Genomic DNA, 21,139 nt, shown 5'->3' with positions numbered 1-21,139 from the left:
GTGTCTCAGTGTGTGCTCTCCGTTACAGTGACAGCAGCAGCCATGCCAGGTATCCTGCTAGGCGAACGCTTTCCTGACTTCGAGGCGGACACCACCATTGGCAGAATCAAGTTTCATGAATTCCTGGGGGATAGGTAAGTGTTTTACTCACCATAGCCACCTTATGTACGGTCCTCAGTCCCCCCCCCCCCCTTAGCAGCTCTCCTTGCTCAGCCCTCACTCTCCCGTATGCCCTCTCTTAAGGCATCGGAATGCAGAAGTACCTGTAATTTTAGTCAAACGTCTGAAAAAGCTGTATTCAACCTCTATCATGGCTACATATCATGTTCAGATCTCACCCTCAGTGTCTCCTTGCTCGGTCCTCCTTTCACGACGCTTCTTCCTCAGCCATCAGCTTTTTCGGATGCATTATATAAATAATAGGCACGGATAGGCACGGATGCGTATACCGGAGAGTGATTTCGCATGAGGATGGCCTAAAATGCATTCCGTACATACAATGTCACTCAGTGGCAACAGCATAAGGTGGCTATTTAGTACATCTTCAGTAGAAATCACTCTCCTGTATGCAGTCTCCCCTGGCAACGGAATGCAGCCTTGCCAGGTAATGTAGTCACTCCTCCATCCTGGTCACATATATCTTGCTCCGATCTCCCCCCGTCCTGGCCACATATCAGGTTGCATCTCCCCCCTACATAATGCTGTGAACTTCCAACCAATAGCCTTTTAATCATTTAATTTCTAACAAATCGCGGGCCTGGTACAACAAAATTTTTGGGGCCCACTGAGCCCCACCCACCCCAAATCCCACCTCCCCACAGTTAAAAGACCACACAGACATCAGTGCTTAAAAGGGTAAACCCCCCACACACAAGTTATAAAAAGCCATTGATGTTCAGGGTCCCCCTATAAATTAAAAAAAAAAACATTGGCCCCAGGGCCCCATAAAAGTTTTTTAAAAATCATTAGTGGCCAGCCCCCCCCCTTACAAGTTAAAAAGAAACATTTAGGCCCCAGGGAATTTTTTTTTAAAAACATTGGATGGCAGGGGCTTATAGAGCATTAAAATAATACATTGGTGGCCAGGGGTTTAATTAAATAAAAAAACACACATTGGTGTTCAGTAGAACTGAACTCGTGGCTCCAGGTCTTTTCGCGGCTTCAGGACTTCAACTATGGCTCTTTGAGACTTCGGCTCTTTGGAAATTTGCCAGTTCGGGACTAAAGCAGATGTGGCATGGCTTTGGCGCAGCCAAGGGGGGCCCGACTATTTCGAAAAGTGCAGCACAGCCAGGCTCCCTTTTAGGCCCAGTCCTATATATATATATATATATATATATATACTGAAGTTTTACTCTATATCTTCTTGCTGGTCTTCAGTACATTTAAAATTGAAAATGGGCATATATATATATATATATATATATATATATATATATATATATATATATATATATATATATATATATATATATATAGTGTTAAGGTGACAGTGATTGAATGCAACATTAGAGCTGCTAATAAAACGCCATTATGAAGGCAGTCAGTGCCCTCTACACAGTATAGTCAGATCTTGTAAAACTCCATTTTATAATCTCTAATGCTGAAGTCATGCATCTGTAATATGCACTGAATGTTTGGCACAGAGACTACATTCCAGACCCATGACCTTATCCGTTTTGTGTTTACATAGTCTGCAAATTCAGCTTGCAAATCTTCAATTACTCAAAAAAAAAAGACCAGTGCTCTCACCACTATTTTGTGGTATCTATAATAATTGTACGGGTATGGGACCTGTTATCTAGAATTCTCAGGACATAGATCTTCCAGATAAGGGGTCCTTTTGTCATTTGGTTCTGCACACCTCAAGTCTGCTAAAAATCATTTATACGTTAATTCAGCCCAATAGGATTGTTTTGCCTCCAATAAGGATTAATTGTATCTTTGTTTAGATCAAGTACAAGGTACTGTTATATTATTACACAGAAAAAAGAAGTCATTTTTATAAATTTAAGCAATGTGATTAAAATACATTCTATGGCACATGGCCTTCCCTGTAATTGAGAGCTTTCTGGATAAAGGGTTTCCGGATAACGGATCCCGTACTTGTAGTAATAATTTGCAACATTCCCCCTAATTTTTTTTGGTTGTGTACACCAAAAATATAGAATAAGGATTACATTGTGTTTGTGACAAAAAAAAAGTACTTTGTGTGCTTTTACATTCACGCGCAGGGTATAAAGCAGCCTACATGTGCCAACTATGTACTCTCTGTTCATGGGCCACATGTACAAGTGTGTAAAATGCACAAAAGCTTAGAACAGCAGGAAGTGACAAGAACTACTTTTCACTTCCTCATATGATGCCTCATGAACTGGCCCACATGGTTCATCAGCAGAGGAAATCTTCAAACCAGCCCTGTTCTAGAACTGACTGACTATCCATATTAAAGGAGAAATCAACCTGTGGGGAAAAAAAACCCTACCCCCCTACCCCAGGTAGCCCTCCCTCCCTCCTCCCCCCAAGCTAACTACCCCCCTGGGGAATTACCCCATACTCCATACCTACCCCTCGGCGCAGATTCTTCCACCCATCCATCTTCCACGTCCTCTGTAAACTGACTGCGAGATCGGTATTTCTGCACATGCGCAGTTGAATTACACGGAAATTGCCAATCTCCCAGTCAGTTTACTGAGGACGCGGAAGATGGACGCGTGGAACTTCACTGGAAGAATCGGCGCCGAGGGGTAAGTATGGAGTATTTCCCAGGGTGGGGGGGGGGTTGAGGGGTTGATTGCCTGGGGGGAGGCCGGAGGGAGGTCTACCTGGGGTGGGGGGCAGGGTTTTTTTTCCCCGCAGGCCGTCATACACATAACAATATTCTTTGTACAATATAATTCTCTTGTATAAAATATAATTCCCTTGTATTGACTATTGGACATATTTCTGTATGTTCAATGTATATATTTTGAATCTTGGACATATAAATACTTATTGAAGGGGTTGTTTACCTTTAAATTAACTTTTAGTATGACGTAGTGAGTGATATTCTGAGACAATTAGCAATTGGTTTTAATTATTTTAAATTATTTGTGGTTTTTGAGTTCTTTAGCTTTTTATTCAGTAGCTCTCCAGTTTGCAATTTCAGCCCAAATAATCCTAGCAACTATGTTCTGATTTGAATAAAAGACTGGAATATGAATAGGAGAGGGCCTGAATAGACTTTACTTTGAGTAATACAAAGTAGCAATAACAATACATTTGTAGCCTGTCAGAGCATTTTAAATGGGGTCAGTGACCCCCATTTGAAAGCTGGAAAGAGTAAGAAGGCAAACCACTGAAAAACTATAAAAAATGAAGGCCAATCTAAAAGTTGCTTAGAATTAGCCATTCTGGTGAACAACCCTTTTAATAATATTGCTAGAATGACATTGTTTGTGAATGCATTTTACTCTACATAAAATAATAAACTGCTTATCATTACAGATGGGGAGTCCTTTTCTCACACCCACGGGATTATACTCCTGTGTGCACCACTGAGCTTGGACGTTGTGTAAAGCTGGCTCCAGAGTTCAAAAAACGCAATGTTCGCATGATTGCCCTGTCAATAGACTCTGTGGAGGATCATCTTGGCTGGAGCAAGGTATTCATTATGATTAACCCGCTACACTCATTTCTGCCTGACCAATCACTAGCTATGAAAGAATTATGTGACAATGGCTGCTTGTCCAATTGAGCTTTACCAAGTTCAGAATTATCATTTATTTAATTATTTTGCAGAACTTAAACCCTTGTGTTCACTTGACTTTTTTTGCCATTGACAACAACTCACTGCAAGAAGCTGATATTTAGGGGCAGATTTATCAAGGGTTGAATAGTAAATTCGAATTTTTGAGTGTCAAAATTCACACATTAGAATTTTAATTGCCCTATTCGAATGTAAATTAGAATGAGATTTATCACACCTCGACCATGGAAACAATCCTAATTTGAATATTCGCCACCTAAAACCTACCGAGTTCATGTACACGTCAATGAGGTCCGTTGAGCCATTTGGAGATTTTAATAGCCTTCTTGACATTCAAGGGTTTTTTCGGGATAAAAACTCGATTCTTACGAATCAAATACAATTAGAATTTTCAGGTTGGAAAGCATTTGATTGAATATTAGAATGTTTTCTTAAATAACCTCCCAGTTGAATCATGAGCATACCCGAATTTAAAAAAATTCACATGAATTTGAAATTCGACCTTTGATAAATGTCCTCCTCGTGGTACTTGTGTACTACAGTTGGTCTCCAGTTCAATGTTTAATTTAGATATGACTTGGTATTAGTTGGCATTTGCTTATTAGCAATAGTACATGTGTAAAGTGAGAGGTTACGAGAAAATAAGTCATAAAATATAATAGTATGTTGTGGTTTAAGTACAACATACTAAAAGCTTATTTAACCCTTCAAGAGCCACAGAACGTAGAATCTTTTTAAAGCCGCTCGCTCCATCACCGTTTGTTCCTCCGCTCCATGGCAACTAGCATAGCAGGGGATTGAATGGCTTTGCAACTCAGTTGTTTGGAGTAAGAAGACATGGTTACCCATTTTGGATTCATCTATTCAGTAGCTGAAGTGACTTCCGGGACAAGTTGTATACTCTAACTTGATTTTGGGATATCTAAACGCCAGATACGTTGTTAATATTATGCACAATGGGCATCAAACAGTTCAACGAATCCCATGCTTTCATATTTAAGATGTTTTCTCTTGTTACCTTATGAGATGTGGGAGAAACGAACTTTCACTTGCAAACGTTATTTTTCCGAATTGTTTTATATATTTTTATAGAAACCAATAGGTTCAGAAAAGCTTTGATGTTTGGTATGTAGGAGTAGAAAGAAATGGTTACCCATTTTGGATTTAACATAATCTGTACTTTTCAAGAATGTATAGTTTCCTGGGGTAAACCTACTGTTCCAGGATTTATTGGCTTTGGAATCCAAAGTATGCCATATTCTAGTGCTTTGAAATTTGGTAATTTACTGCTAGGAGTTTTTGATCTGTAGAAGTCAGAAATCTTCATAAAACTATACATACAGTATCTGGTATTGGCACCCTCGAGACACTTGACAATTTCCAAATAAGTAAATTTTTTTTGCAGAAAATATTTTTCTGGTATAAATACATATATTGTGAAAATGGGAATTTTTCAATTTCTTTTTTTATTTAGAGCTCTAAATCATGTTCAAACTGTGGAAATACATAAAAACTCAGATTTAAAACGTTAAAAAGTTCAGGTACTCCCTATAAAAAAACAATGTATAATTTTCCTAGGTAAACTGAAATCCCCCAATGGAAATGCCCCTATAATGAGAGCACAAAATGTTCAAAAAACATCTGGCAAATGAAATGTGAAATTCTGCTGGCACTTAAAGGGTTAAAAGATAACAGGCGGCCATTTCTGAGTGGTGTCAATCAGTTTTTCTTTCCTACAGTAAGTTGGTGCTCGTTTTAGGAGAAAAAAGTAACTCCACATCACCAACTGACATTTCCCAGTTGTCCTCAGCACAGATTACGGGGGTTATTTATCCAAGTCTGAATTTATCTTAATATGTTTTGCTACATACTCCGATCAAATCTGTTTTTTTATGCTTATTTATTTTTACATTTTCCCAAAAATTTTCTTTGCGGGAAAAAAATCAGATTTTCACGATTGTTTCGAATTTTTCCATCAGATTTTCACAATTTTTTTGGATGTTTCCATCCGATTTTCCAATTTGTTTTAGGAATTTTCACCCTAAAACTGTGAAAACTTCGGGGTATTGCACAAAACCCAGCGCACATCAAAAAATCATTGGGACTTCTCCCATTGACTTATATACAACCTCGACAGGTCTGAGATGCCGGATTTTCAGATTTGGACTTTTCCATCCTTGGGGTTTAATAAATTCCGAAAGATTTGTGATTTTTTAAAAGTCAGATTTTATAAAAAGAAAATCACACATTTTTCGTGATTTAAAACTTTAGTACATATGCATAAGTTTAAGGGGCAGATTTATCAAAGTGTGAAGTTAGAACTTGCCACAGAGAACTCACCCCTTTATATTCATTCTTATGGGTCTTTTAAAAGTGTATATATCGGGTGAAGATTAGAATTCACCATTAGATAAATAAGCTTCTAAAATTTCCATATGAACTAACGGAGTCGTTCATAATAAATAGATCTTACTATACGTGCCTGGGTTTTACAAAAAATATTTTAAGAAAAAGCCTGCTAAAGGGGATTGGTAATTAAATAATTATTTAGAGAACGTTTAGGGGGATTGCCTTTTCATGCTTTGATAAAGTTAACCACATGTATTAGAATTATGTACTCTGACTTTTTCCATTTACTGTGTTAAATGATTGTTGCTTTATTTTAGGACATCAACTCTTATAACTGTGATGAGCCCACAGAGACACTACCCTTTCCTATTATTGCAGATCCCAAAAGGGATCTGGCTGTACAGCTTGGTATGCTTGATCCTGATGAGAAGGACATGCAGGGGATGCCGGTGACTGCAAGATGTGTGAGTATATGAGCCCTGTGATAAATGGGGGCATATACGTTTGGGTTTTTCATTTTAAAATGATCCCTACAGAGAACAGAAAACAATTTGAGTCTCTTTCCTTAGGTTTTTATCATTGGTCCTGATAAGAAAATGAAGCTTTCTATTTTGTATCCAGCCACTACTGGAAGAAATTTTGATGAAATATTGAGAGTTGTGGATTCTCTTCAACTGACTGCAGTCCATAATGTTGCAACTCCAGTAGATTGGAAGGTAAAATTAAATGAGAATTTCCTCATTCCTGGGGGTTAGCCTGCTGTAGGTGGAGTGTGAAGAATGTCAAATGTTAGCAGACAGCCTTCAGTCTGAAATAGCTGATTCCACAAATTTTAAAGAAACCAAGATAGTTGGTCTTTCTGCAGCCAGTATCCCCAGTGTAATGAAACCCCTCCCTCGTTATATTACATTGTAAAGTGATGATTCGGGGATTTGTTTTGTTTAAAATGTATTTATTTCACAGTTGGCCATGAGCTTTCTTTCTTTGCATGATGTTTTGCAATATTTGGTTAGATAGGAGGCCGATAAATGGACAAAGCAGTGTGTTTGCTCCAACTTTAGTTTTTCCCCTAGGGGTATACCTAGAGTATATCTTGTTAATTTATTGCAAGCATACATTTTTGATGCTAGATGCAAGAACGTACGTACTAGCTCCTCTACAAAGCCCCCGCACGAGGGGGCAGGAGAGGGAGGTCATAGGAACGGTGGTAGGTTCTGGCAGGGAGCGGATCTGGGCCAGCAGGGCCCAGTCCAACCCTGGCTGGATGCTTGAGTACAAGGAAATTACATGCCCCATGAACAGGTCTCCTGCCATTGAGTACACACCAAATTGATTGGTTGACCCTATGGGGGTGATGCAATTTATGTATTTTAGGTTGTAAATAAAGCAATGGAACATCAGAGCACTCAGGCACCAATACAGATTTTAACTAGTCCGGTGTAGCTCCAAATGAATTCCATATTTAATTAAATTCAGTGATATATGCTTCATTTTTAAGCTAGGATTATTTATTAACCTCTTATACTGTATGTGACATTCAATTGCTGATGTGCCTCAGCCACATAATCTGTTGCATTCATCTAAAACCAGCATGCCACCCCTATCTGCCTGTTTGAACACCATCTTATGTCAATATAATTTTTGGAACTTCAGCCTTAATCTTATGGGAGGGCTCACAATTAAATTCATGTTCTTGTATTTAAATCAGTAGTGCTTCGGACTACCAGTCTTTGATAAAGTGCTGTTGCATAGTGGTGTTTGTAACCTTTTGCAATGTGACAATACACTGAAGTTTTAACTACTTTTAACTAGTATTAGCTACGTGTTTGGGGCTGCTTGAAAGAATTCTTTATAAATAAGCAATTAAACAATGAACTAACATTAGTCACTGAGCAAGAAGTGAAGAGCTTGGGGCTGCTATGCACCCAAGCCAACTAATTCACTTGGTGAGAGTTGTTCAACTGGAATTTAGACTTTGTCTGCTGGTATGGTAAACTATTGATTTATTGTAATATTGGTAAACACTAAATGTTTGCTGGAGACTTTTTTTTGAAATGTTAAAAGTACATGTGCAGTACAGAAATTCTTTACAAAGGAGTGCCAGCTCAGAGTAGGAAGTAAAAGACTGGAGGGTTCTAACAATGTGACACCATCCAGTGATTCTAACTTTCCTTGTTCTTTAAAAGGAAAGTTGGAACGAGTTAAGGTGGCCATACACTATATGTGCCTGGGTATGGTCCCTTTAAGGAATAGTAAAATAATCAGTCAGAATAGGTGGTTCACCATCCAAGCATAAATAATTGCACAAAATGATATTATTCAGAAAACATGGGATTGACTGATCATATTTAAATACTGCTTTGGTGGTAAAACTCCTAAACAGGATAAAGTTGGCATAGCTAGTGCATTAAATGACATGTACTTCACAGTAAGTACTTGTATGTAAATGTGGAGTGTAATCCATTAAATTGTGAAAACAGATTACGGCAATGTGGTTTTAAAAAAAATCGGGCAAAACAAATGATTGGCAACATTTTGAATCTCTTGTTTTATTTAATGTTGTCTAAACATTGTTGTTTCCCTTAACTAGCCTGGTGATCGAGTCATGGTACCCCCAACTGTTCCTGAAGAAGAAGCCAGAAAAATATTTACATGTGGCGTCTTCACCAAAGAGCTCCCTTCTGGCAAGAAATACCTGCGATACACACCTCAGCCACAATAAATAAATGAATTATCTACTGTTAACAACAAGTAGTAATTTGTTCACATGCATGGTTGATCTTCTGAAGGTAGAATATCTAGTAAAGTCTCCACAAAAATCTGTGAGAGGATCTAAAATGTTTGCACACAGCACTGTCTTCAGTGTGTCTTTTAACTTTGAGGGCAATGGCACAAGCAGAGGTTTGTTTCCTATAGGAAATTGATGTTCCTGTGGGTGAAAAATGCTGAAAAATACCTTCCATTTGCAAACACACATGCTACAATCTGGCATGAATGCAAGATATGCCTACTTATGCATTTTTTCTATGATTATACTAGATGAAAAGTTTACATGCGACTATCAAAACACTTGCAAATGTAAAGGTATTTTCCAGCAATTGTCACCTTGCAGGGCTGGCATCAAATATTTGCATGTGCCATTGCTTTTACCCCCTAAATAAATGAATAACTAAAAAAAAACAGTTTTCATAATTTTGAATTAGTTAGCCTATGGATCATTTTAAAGACTCCAAAATTCTTTCAAGTTTTGTGTAGGTATTTACCTCTAGTGCCTTTTAAGAAAGCCAGCAGGCACATAATCACTTTGCCAAAGATTTGATTGGTGCTTATGACTTAATAAAACCATATATGTCTGACTGCAGCCTTGCATTTCAATTTGTGGTTCTATTTTTTTTTGTGAAATAAATCTTGTATTTGAATTATAAAACGTTTTCTTACTTTTAATTGGGATTTAAAATGGATTGGTGGTGCTCACTGGCATAACCCCGGGCCAGTATAGTTTTCTGTTGATAGGAGCACCGGCCCGGGGTTTCAAGTAAGTCAATACAATCATTTGGGGGTGCCTAACATTTGGCACCCCAAGTGCACAAAGCCTTTTCTTCTCCTTTAAATATCAAATGTTCTCTGTTGGAACATTTACCCAAGTACAAAACTTAATCAGCATAAGAACTATTTCTTTTTTTGGGGGTTTTTTGGACAACAGCCACACACTGACACATTTTCAATGGCAAGCATGGGATAAAGCAATATAAAGCACACCACCATTGGATGCCTGGGTTAGGTGGATGCCAGAAGAAAGCTACCTGACTGTAATTACTTTCTACTTTTCATCTAGTGGAAAGCCTTTCCAGAACAGTGGCTGTCAGAACAGCTAAGAAAGAATAAACTGCACAATTTACAATTATTAGAAATTAGATGTTGGAGAAGCAGTTGTCATGATACTTTTGGTAATACGACACCCTGTTTTCTTTGTGGTGTTCAGAAATGCATGGAGTTTAAACTTTATGTTACACAAAGGGGTTTGAACATGACAGTTCAAATGCCAGCTGAATGCATTAAAACACACCTATTAGAGATGTGTGTGTTTTCTTCTTCACATCTTTGAAAAAGAAATGGAAATGTTCTGAAAGCTTGATGTGATCATCATTTTAGCCAAATAAGGTATCACCTTTACACAGCTGTTATGTTTCATATCAAAAGTTTTACACAGACAAAATCAAATATAGATGCGAAACCAAGCAAATAAAATGGTGCTTGCTTGTATGCACTTAAAACTTTGTAGTTCAACCAAAGGGGAACTACACTCCTAAACACATTTTTAGCCGTGATGGATGAACTGTACTGAACTGGCATATTTCATAGTTTTACATGTAGCAATGAAATGCTGCATCTCAGCTTTGATTGTCAAATGAGTATTAAGCACCAACCCATGCGTCAATTCTCAGAGCATCTTTCTAGTGGCATTCCCAGTTTGCATACTCACAGCAGTGCATTTTGCTGGCGTATGATGGTACCATTCATGATATATGTAAAATGTATACAGGGCAAATGCAGTATTTTAATCATTTATTTTTGTTAAAATTATGTACATAGTCACCGGTTATGATTTACTGGTGGATTTTCCACTGTCTGGACCTGCAATGATAAAATTCACAAAAGCATGTTATTCCAAAGTCAACCACAGCATAAATGTTACTTGAACAATAAATATAGTTGCAATCACTGTGCATCATTGGGTGAGTCAACATATTTTAATTTGCCTGCCTTTATTGTAAACAAGTCAAAACCTATAAAGACAATGTTTAAAGGAGTATAAAAAACTATTCAACTGTTGCATTTCATTGTGTGAAGCACTGCCTAACTGATGCCACAAGATGCTCCAAACAAACAGTTCCTGAAATTCTTTCCATGCTGCCTTAAAATGTTTTTTAACTAATTTATAATAAACACAGACTTTTAAGTAAAAATATGTTTGTTTGTAATGTTGATACACCTTAATTGCAATTCTACCAGAATGTGACATGCTAAGTGGAGGCAGTTGGTTGACAAAGTTGCATCGGAGAAGCCTAAATATCACAAGTTTAGCTCCTATGTTGTGTTATAAATGTCAGTGAGCTAAGCCTCCACTCAAGGATTTAATTAGCCAACAGGTAAAAGATGTTTTTACATCTGGGATTACATTGGATGTCAATTAAAATAAGTTCTTAAAAAATGTCTGCTATGCATTCACAGATAAAGTGATAAAGTAAAAAAAAAAAAACCACTTACTAGTGTTAAGTTTGTTGAAGATAGTCTGCATAACAGCTTCCAGTTGCAGCTTCTGTTCCACAAAATCATGAGTTGTTGGGTTCTTTGTATGCTCTAACCAATCATTCTTGGATTTACAGGCAGCCATAACCTGGTGCTGTAGAATAAACAAAGAAATATGTTCTACTATCCACCATTTGGTTTTCATTTTTCATTATTTGTGGTTTTATTTGGCTTTTTATTCAGCAGCTCTCCAGTTTTCAATTTCAGCCATCTTGCTAGGATCCAAATTACCCATGCAACAATGCATTGATTGCAAAATAAAAAGTCCGACCAAACTAGAATCCATAATTGGACCTTATTTATTATTAAAAAAAGCACAATTTAATCGAATTGGTGACAAACTTGATAAAATAGAGTGAAACTTCAGGTCAATTTTTTTCCCACTAAAAATTTGGATTCTATAGTAAAAAAAACTTGAATGTTTCGAGTTTTTGGCATTCAGACTAATAAATAACCCCATAAAAGTTGACCCACCCCTTTAAATGCAAACAATACAGCTAGAAAGGCTGGGCTCTGACCTATGTAAAATGAATGGCAGAGCTTCAAAATCAGCTCAATTATAAAATTAAATGTATGTACCTCTATAGGGTGCATCCATCTACAAATCAAATCAGTATACATTTGCTCCAGGGTGCCCCCTGGAACACCCTAGTTTCCGTGCATTCAAAATGGGTACTTCTAATACAAATAAAAGCACGTCTATTGCAAAATTCCCATGTATTTCAAACACATGAGTAACAAAAACTACTGGGCGTGTTTATTAAATGTTGAAAATAGAACTCACAATAGCTGGGAAATTTTGCAGTTCACACAATTTCATGCTTACTCAAAAGGTGAAAGTGAATTTGGATGGCCAGTGCCACCAGGAAGTGTTTTGGTGCTTTTTTAAAGGCTGTGAGGCATGAATGCAAAGAGGTGCCCCTCACTCTGTATGCAGAGCTTTATACAAACGGACAGGAAACACGCTGGCTTGTGTGGGATTCAGAATACACACCCTAGAGAGCCATCTACTTACTGCTTCCCCATGGAAGGAATTAAGTTACTGATATCCCCTAAGGTGCCCATACAAGGGGAGATTTTAGCTGGCGATTCGGGTCCTTTATACTGATTTGGCAGCTTATTTGCCAGTGGAGCCCTCAGACAGGTCTCCCCGATTGATATCTGGGGAAAAAAATCGGATTTTTTATGTCGGACAGCATCGGCTCATTGATGTGGTCCTTGGTCCGATTTTTTGTATTCCCTTCACCGCAATCAGATCATTTGGCCCTAGGGCCAAACAAACACAGTACCACAATATCGCCCACCCAAGGTTGGCCTGTCGGAGGGAAGATTCGGTTGTTTGGCAACCTAGCTAAACCAGCGAATCTTTCATTGTATGGCTACCTTACACTGAGAAGGGATTGCTATGTAAATCTGATTGCTTACATACCTTGTATTGTTTGTTGAGTTTCCCTTTTTCTAGGTCTGTAATGGACTGCTGGACAAAGCTGATGTACATTTTCAGTTCCAGTTTAGCTTCTATGTGGTAAAAGAAAACAAATATATAATGAAGCTTAGATACGCAGTCACTAGGGGCCATTTACTTAGCTCGAGTGAAGGAATAGAATAAAAAAAACGTTGAATTTCGAATTATATTTTTGGCTACTTAGACCATCGAATTGGCTATTTTGACCTTCGACTACGACTTAGATTTGAACCATTCGAACTAAAAATCGTTCGAATATTCGACCTAGGATGCTTTCAAAAAAAATACCAGTATATCAGTATTAATATCTCTATGCCACCAACAAGGGTTCACTGCGCTGTGTCTGTAAATTTTGGGAAATCTGCTGGAAAACACATGCATGCCATTCTTTTGAATGATTTCATACATGACCAAAATTATTTATAATTCATTATAAATAGGTTGGACTGTTCAATTTTGTGATACGTCTTACAGTACAGTTTTCTTACCAGCCCAGGCCAGGAAATCCGTACATTCAGTTTTATTGTATCGTATTGCTATTTCGTATGCCTTTTCATTACAGAAGTTGCAAGCTTTGGTATCAGCTCCCATCTCTACTAGGGTTTTTAATATGTCTAGTTGGCCCCAAGCTGCAGCACAATGCAGTGGTGAATAGCCTGCAAACAAGCACAAACATTGTTTTCTCTATTTTGAAAAATATAAGATCATGGCTTACATACAAAAATCTATATATACATATAGGACATACAGTCAGCAAAAGTACATTTATTAGTAGCTAAACATTTCAGTCAAAACCAATAGCTTTTCTCAGGGACGACAATCAAATCTGTTATACTTGAGGAAGGTCATTGGTTGTGCCCAAAATGCTGGACTACAATAAAATAACATTTTGCTTTTGGTAATAGGATTATGTGTAGTTCCTTACTGTTACTTACTGTCAATATTCATATGGTGCAAGTGTTTACGACTAGCCACTGCACATATACAGGTATTAAAAACAAAATATACATACAGGTATGGGATCCTTTATCAAGAAACCCAGTATACAGAAAATTCAGAATTATTGGAAGGTTATCTCCCATAGGGGCCTTCTTTTTTTAAAACTTTTTTGTAACTTTTATTGTAAAAGAAAAAAGGAAAGAGGAGAAAGAACAATGTTACACAAAGCTACAGAGGATATGTGATATTTATTACCTTTTATAATAATATATAAAACATAAACTAAGAATATAGCAACTCCATAGAGTCCATTAAAAGCAGACATCCATATTGGTAGCAAAACAATCCTGTTGGGTTTAATTCATGTTTAAAGGGGACCCGTCACCCGAAAAAAATATTCCACATCCTATTTTATCATGTTTGTCAAGAAAAATAAACTTTAATTAGACGAAATAAATTATTTGAATCTTGTTTCCTTCGGACTGTAAATTCATAATTATAGCAAGCAGGTAGGAGTCATTTTGTGGACACTGTTATTAAGGCAAGCCTTGCATCATCTAAAAACCTTGTTTGTGCACCAAAATGGGGGAGCTGATGTCCTTCCCCATGCACTGGCTACACAATTAAATGGTAGAGAGAGAGGGGAAATGCGGGGAGTGCAGTGACATGCAGTAAGTGCTGAATGGAAAGTGAAAGTAATTGCTTGTCCCGCCTCTATGCCTAAGGCATAGAGGAGGGGCAGGCAATATTTGATTGACAGCTGAGATTTTTAAATGAGTTTATGGATGGTTTAATAAAAAAAAGAATTTGGATTTGTGTTTCATTTGAAAAGGACTTTTATTATACAGCTTTTTATGTCTGGGTGACAGGTCCGCTTTAAATGATTTTTAGCAGGATAAGGTGTGGTGATCTAGGTCCCATGCATTTCAGATAATAGTTCCTATACCTGCATATGCAGCAGGCAAATATCAACAAACTCATATTCATTTCTAAAGACAATTATAATAATTAGTTAATTATGTTTCCGTTCCCTTCAAGATCTTTATCAAGACTATTTCCACCTTTGAATTTGAGTATTTATCCTAAGCTGACTGTTAAGGCAGTATGCAGGTTTTATTTAAACATGGTAAATATGGTCAAAGGTGTTTTTTATGGAAACCACCTGCCACCCTAAGATTAGGCAGATACGCTACAGTGGCTAAAGGTCACAAATGGTGCAAAATAATGTCAAAACTTGATTTAAAATGGGGAGAAAGTTGAGGACAAGGCATATTTTAAAGACTATTATGTTCACATGGTCCACCAAATCTTCTGTGTTCAGAATGCATTTGATGAACTAATATTCAACTAAGGTTGTAATTTTTGAAGACTGTTGCAAAATGATGTATGCTTGATGTTATTTCAGGCAATGATTGATGAGTCCTCATAACCAGCCAGCAATTAAAATATTTGCAAAATAAAAAAAGTATCTGTATCTTTAAGAATAAACACCCTTACAGCTTTGTAAAAAAATCTGATACATCATAAATCTGCCTGGGATTCTTTCATATACATTGTTTAAATAAGGAATCTGCAGCTATACCTGCAACCCACAAACATACATACAAACGCTGAGGGATAGTTCACTTAACTTTTAATGTTCCAGTTCTACAGCAGTTGCAAGAGGCTGCATACATTTGTTATACTGAAGTCAATTACAATTAAGAATATCACAGCAGACATTATTTCCAATGTGTTTCTCAAATGTGTTTTATGCAAGAAAATGTAAAACTTCTCACCTCTAGATGTCAGTGAATTTACACTTGCACCATATTTGATCAATTCTTTAACTACTTCACATCGACCCAGAATGCAAGCTGGAAACAAGACATTTCTTCCCATCAAATCTTTTTTAAAGAGTAGATCTGTTGCTCTCCGTTTTTCAGGTTCAGAAGGGTCTTCAAACAGTAACTTTAAAGCTTGTAAATCATCTTTCAATACACACTCCAGTACTGCATTGTCAGTAGGTGCAGAGCTTAAAGTTTCCATTTGCAGAATAATCTATAACTTCTGTTACTTGCAGCACAATGCTTCAAATTCTTCTATTGCTAAAAGAATAAAAAAAAGTACATTTTAAAAGATGTGTGATTTTCAATATCATTGTTATCAAAAATGTCTATAGAATGTTCAGAACTAAAAAGGCAGAGTTAACTGGGTACTTGGTCATATCACTCTTCTGGAAATGGGGATGCTACTCCGTACCAGCTTTGAAGCATCCATTGCTGCTTGGCTCAGAACCTCAGGAGGACCCACATGCACATAGAATTTTTCTGAATAGGATTTTAAGAAACCTGCCATATAAAAATGCCAGTCAAATATTTATTTGCCCCCCCCCCCATTTGAAAGCTGGAAAGAGTCAGAAGCAGAAGGCAAATAAATATTTTAGACTGGCATCTTTATATGGCATTTATATGGTTTCTGCCAAGTGCCTTGTCCTTCCAGGGCTGCCTTGCACATAATAACGCTGTTCTGTTCACGAGTGCATACTGAATGAGTTTGCGCCTTAGTAAATGATCCCATGTGTATTCTTCTACTCTGTATAAATACAGCTGGAATTGACCACAAGAGACCTGCACTGCAAGTTACGATTACTAAGAACTGATGTTTTTTCTAAAACACGCACACGCCTGATTTGTTTCAACTTGTATAGTCTTTCATTCCTTTAACTTGCCCAATACCTGCTCAGGTAGAACTCTGCAGACAACAAAAATGAAGTCTGTGGTTTCAATGAGTTGTCATAGCAACAGCAAAGCAAAGTCGATGTGTTTCAGAAAATACCTTCCACATGGAAACATAAACTAAGAGACATAGTTCCACAGTAGTGTCTAGCTCTTATCCATTCTTCTATTGGATAGGAAATAGATTATTCATATGGCAATGAACTAGTTCCTATCCCTAGAAAGGACCTAAAACCCTCTAGTGTTGAGGTACAAGGAACTGAAAGGAATTAGTCCTATCTATAATGATAAATCTAAACACCATCCAGTACAAGGACCTTTAAAGTAAGGTCCCAAATAAGGACAGAATCTAGTTTGTTTTAACAGAGCTAGCTATTTCACATCCTTATAAAGGCCCTAACAATATATTAACTTTTTGGTCTGTTAAATAGATAACTAATTTGCAACAACTCATTAAAGAACACATTTCTGCTAATACGAGAGTTAGTAAGGGGAAACAAACTAGTACATTTCTGTAGGGTAAGCAAAATACTATCCTGGTAGTGTACCTCATTAACATATAAATGGGCAGGTTTATGTTTAAAGATTGTACTTAGTTATTATAAGATGTGGAAATCCATTATCCCTGTTTTACTATAGGGATAGAAACTAGTCAGTCCATACAAGAAAACGCTAATTCCTATCCTGTCTAAGGACCTTCTCTAACAGTTTAATACCATATGTATTAGGGAATTACCTGGCAGGTCCAGTATAGGGATAGAAACTAGACAGTACATATAAGAGCAAGCTAATTCCGATCATGTCTCAGGACCTTCTCTAACAGTACAGGAACCATCTGTATTAGGCAAATACCTGTTAGGTCCAGTATACGGATAGAAACTAATAAGTTTATACTAGAACAAGCTTCCTGTCTAGGGACATTCTCTAACTTAGAACAGGAACTATCTTTATTAGGCATATACAGGACAGGTCCAGTATACGGATAAAAATTAGTCAGTTTAAGCATGAGTCAGATACTTCCCTCCAGTTACGTGACCCCTTAACTTTATTAATGTAAGCTTTTATTACAACGTTTTCTTTGATGTAGTAAAAACTTACTGCGGATAGGCTACTGTGGTAACTGCACCTGAGCAAACAGTGTATTTTATTACATAAACACATAAATATTGCACTAGGTGTATTGCACTATTGTGTGAACCCTTTGACTGATTATGTGTGGAGTCTGTGAAACTTTTTAATAAACTTAGAGTATAGCAGAATGATTCACACAGCAAACATATATGCCCTGCATGTGTTTTATATATTGTTTTAATTTGTTCCTTGCTGCTTTTAAAACATGGCATGATTGCAAATATTCATGGCTACATTCTGCATTTGAGTCACTTCACAACTTTGTTTGAAATATATACACTAAATAGCTTGCACACATCTCCCATCATTTGTGAGGCAGAAAAAAAGGAAATACAGGTACAGCAAAGCAATATGTAAGCATTTAGAGGAAAATAAAATAGAACCATGTGCAAATAAATATGCACTGCACAAAGTTTATAAATAATCCTCAGAGACTTCTGCATTAGAATGCATTTCTGCTGATCACATCCTTCCTTTACTCTAGTTGTCTCTCTGGCACCCTTTCCTCTACAGTAATTTTGAAAAATTATCTGAATTTCCTTTAAAGTCCCCACCATTTGCACAACTTCCAAGTACCAACAGGCAGTCTCAAACTTTGGAACTAGGGAGTATGAACTGGTAAAGAGCCTGTTAATGGCTAGTTGGGCCTTTGACACCTACTTCCTGGTTCTGACTCTGGCATGTTCCTGACCTTGAGTAAACAAGTATACTGTAGTTTACCAATAAAGTTCCTTGGTAGCTTATCCCACGGGGTATCCTGTGTGGATATCCCAAACGAATCACCCAGAATATAGTAGAATTGCAGGACAAATTCAGAGCAGTAGTTTTTGACTGAAAAACTGGTTTATTGAGGAAGTGAGTAACCATACTAAGGCCGAAGTGACTAACGCTGGCGAAAATTATTTTTTGCTAGCGAAGGAGATAGACTTTGGCGCAACTTCGCACTCTAACGCCAGGCAAATTTTCTACGCAAATTTACTACATTTTTGATTTTACTGACCATTACCTCTATCGCCAGACTTGCCTTCACCACCTCAGACCAAGTGCAATGGAGTAGATAGACTTACTTGAAATTTTGTTGAAAATTTTTCTAAGTCCCAAAAAACCCTGGCGTCTTTTCATTTTTTCAGGGTTATAGTCTGCAAAAGTGCGTAAATTTTTTTTAGGGTACCCGACTTCCCACCTACATTTCCTTTCATATGGCACATAAACTATACACTGGGCACATGTGTAGGGCAATATAACAACTCTATTTTATTTTATTAAAGTTCCCTGGACTTGTGTAGTGTAATGTATTTGCTGCAACATACAGGGTATATGTCCATTGTACTTTAACTGCACGCCGTATGCAAATTAGCCAACGCTAGCGTAACTTCGAATTGCTGATCGTATTATCGATAGCGCAACTTCGCAAGTGTTCGGTACCCTGTATGCAACTTCGGATCTTCGTGAATTAGCGTTGTCCATGCGAATTTACAATGTGCGCAAAGCCAGTGCTGGCAGATTTTTGGAGGTAAGTAAATTTACCCCTACATGTTTCGGGCTAGGCAAGGAACATACAATGGAAGAACATTTAAGCCTACAAAATACCTTCACCTACCACAGTGCATTATGGGTAGGGCTTAAAGTGACAATATGTGAATTATTTCTATAAATGCATTATACTGGTACATCATAAACATCGTAAAGCCTTTAAAAATAGTTTCATACAAAAACTTCTTTCAAAGAAGTCAAATCCATATATAGAATAATAATAATGCCCAATATGGGTCTATTCAAAGTCCTTTATAGAGTCCATAATCTCCATCAGATCTTCTCAACAGGCCACTGCTTCCATTAGCCTGGCCTGTGTGCCCACATGAGACTCTGTTTGGCAGTACACCTGGTTTTTATGAAACCAAAACTTGCCTCTAAGCCAGGAATTCCAAAATAAGCACCTGCTTTGAGGCCACTGGGAGCATCATCCAAGGGGTTGGTGAGCAACATGTTGCTCGCGAGCTACTTGTTGGAGATCACTGACTAGTCTAAAGGGAAGCTGCAGTTAAGCCTATCCAGGCACTAGCTTATTGAAACCATGTTGATACAAAATCTTGCTACATTCGCATTCAGCTTTGATACTTTGCCTACTATACATTAGTGTTGATACACCTACAGTACAACTATAATGAAAAGTGACTAAAAGGCAGCAATTATACTAGTCTCTTTTAAAAAATTACGCCCCATTACTTGGTATTGCAGAAGATCCGTAACTTAAGGCTAGATGGCTGTCAAAATTTCAAGTGACCTCCACCCCACAAACATTTAGAGGCACAGTGACCCCCCCATGGACATTCAGAGACACAGTGCCCCCCCACCACAGACATTAAGACACAGTGACCCCTTACCCATGGACATTTATTCAGAGACACAGTGAAACCCCCCCATCCCATGGACAATAAGAAACAGTGACCCCCCACCACATGACATTAAGAGGCACAGTGACCCCCCCCATTAACATTCAGAGGCAAAGTGAACGCCCTCACAGACATTCAGAGACACAGTGACCCCACCCCACGGACATTCAGAGACACAGTGACTCCCCCCCACCCCATGGACATTTTAAGAGACACAGTGACCCCCCCACCCCATGACATTCAGAGGCACAGTGACCCCCCCCCCACGCATACCTCCCAACTGTGCTGTTTTCAGAGGGACAGTCCCTCTTTTGACAGGTCAACCCGCAGTCCCTGGTTTGTACCAGAAAGTCCCATTTTTCTCTGCACTGAACAGCCAGAAAAAGAAACAATGTTTCTAACTTAATTGGCTTTTGGCAGAGATCCCAGAACAGCCACAGCTGCTTAAGATACTTTTGCAACAATTTTGAGATAAGAAAATAAGTAATTGTAACAATATAAGATAACAGGTCCCTTGGGAGAAGTTAAACTCACAGCTTAAAGGGCAATTCACCTTCATTAGCAAAACTGTAATAACTGGAAAAAAAACACATAATTATGTTTCATAACCTGGCAAATTTTGTAAAATGAACATGGTAATTAGGGGGTGTGGCCACAAAAATAGGCATGGTCAAAAATATTTTTGCCCCTCTTTTTATTTCCAAAATGATGGGACGTATGCCAACGTGCATTCAGAGGCACAGTGATCCCCCAACTCCACAGACATTCAGAGGCACAATAATCAACCCCCCCGCCATGGACATCCAGAACAGTAAAACCCCATCACCCCCGCACGAATATCCAGAAGCAAAGTGAACTACCCCAACACCTAAGGCAGAGGGTGCAAGAGTGAAGAGTTCGAAGCCCACCACTAGCCAAGAATGCATTACCAGCGCAACGGAGCGGTCACATGGTAGGATCACGTGATTGTGACGTCACGGAGGTCTTTTCCGAGGATAAGAACTTGCTGTTCTGAACTTCCGTCGAATGTGCGTGTCGGGCCTCGGTTTGACTACTGCTTCCTGGAATGTTATTGGCCGATCCCCGA

The 21,139-nt window shown here is 38.0% G+C and overlaps 2 protein-coding genes across 3 annotated transcripts; one reads left to right on the top strand and one right to left on the bottom strand.

The window, feature by feature from the left end:
* The first annotated feature begins 18 nt into the window (after positions 1-18).
* On the top strand, positions 19-9,512 carry prdx6.L (peroxiredoxin 6 L homeolog). The gene is given in 5 exon segments (NM_001090847.1): positions 19-134; positions 3,487-3,643; positions 6,415-6,561; positions 6,667-6,813; positions 8,688-9,512. Coding segments are annotated over 5 exon segments (675 nt in total). The 5' UTR covers positions 19-42; the 3' UTR covers positions 8,820-9,512.
* A 1,138-nt stretch (positions 9,513-10,650) lies between these two features.
* On the bottom strand, positions 10,651-21,113 carry ankrd45.L (ankyrin repeat domain 45 L homeolog). Of its 2 annotated transcripts, none has more exons than XM_018258603.2 (6): positions 20,982-21,113; positions 15,590-15,898; positions 13,361-13,528; positions 12,837-12,925; positions 11,366-11,501; positions 10,651-10,732 (listed from the first exon to the last, which is right to left on the bottom strand). In XM_018258603.2, the coding sequence occupies exons 2-6, from the start codon at positions 15,837-15,839 to the stop codon at positions 10,698-10,700; spliced, it is 678 nt and encodes a 225-aa protein (XP_018114092.1). In that variant the 5' UTR covers positions 15,840-15,898; positions 20,982-21,113; the 3' UTR covers positions 10,651-10,697. The 2 variants fall into 2 exon arrangements, with proteins under 2 accessions (XP_018114092.1, XP_018114093.1); XM_018258604.2 differs by lacking the exon at positions 20,982-21,113 and adding an exon at positions 16,529-16,623.
* Between the last annotated feature and the right edge of the window lie 26 nt (positions 21,114-21,139).

Source organism: Xenopus laevis, chromosome 4L (genome assembly GCF_017654675.1).
Source record: "Xenopus laevis strain J_2021 chromosome 4L, Xenopus_laevis_v10.1, whole genome shotgun sequence".
Classification (NCBI taxonomy): Eukaryota; Metazoa; Chordata; class Amphibia; order Anura; family Pipidae; genus Xenopus; species Xenopus laevis.
This window is presented reverse-complemented; position numbering and strand designations above follow the sequence as displayed.

Excerpts from the sequence above, each read along its gene's own strand:
- ankrd45.L (XM_018258603.2), bottom strand. The coding sequence starts at position 15,839 with ATGGAAACTTTAAGCTCTGCACCTACTGACAATGCAGTACTGGAGTGT. Across the intron at positions 12,926-13,360 it reads GGATTTCCTGGCCTGGGCTG|AAGCTAAACTGGAACTGAAA; the intron begins GTAAGAAAACTG and ends TTTACCACATAG. Across the intron at positions 10,733-11,365 it reads CTTCAACAAACTTAACACTA|GTCCAGACAGTGGAAAATCC; the intron begins GTAAGTGGTTTT and ends TTATCATTGCAG.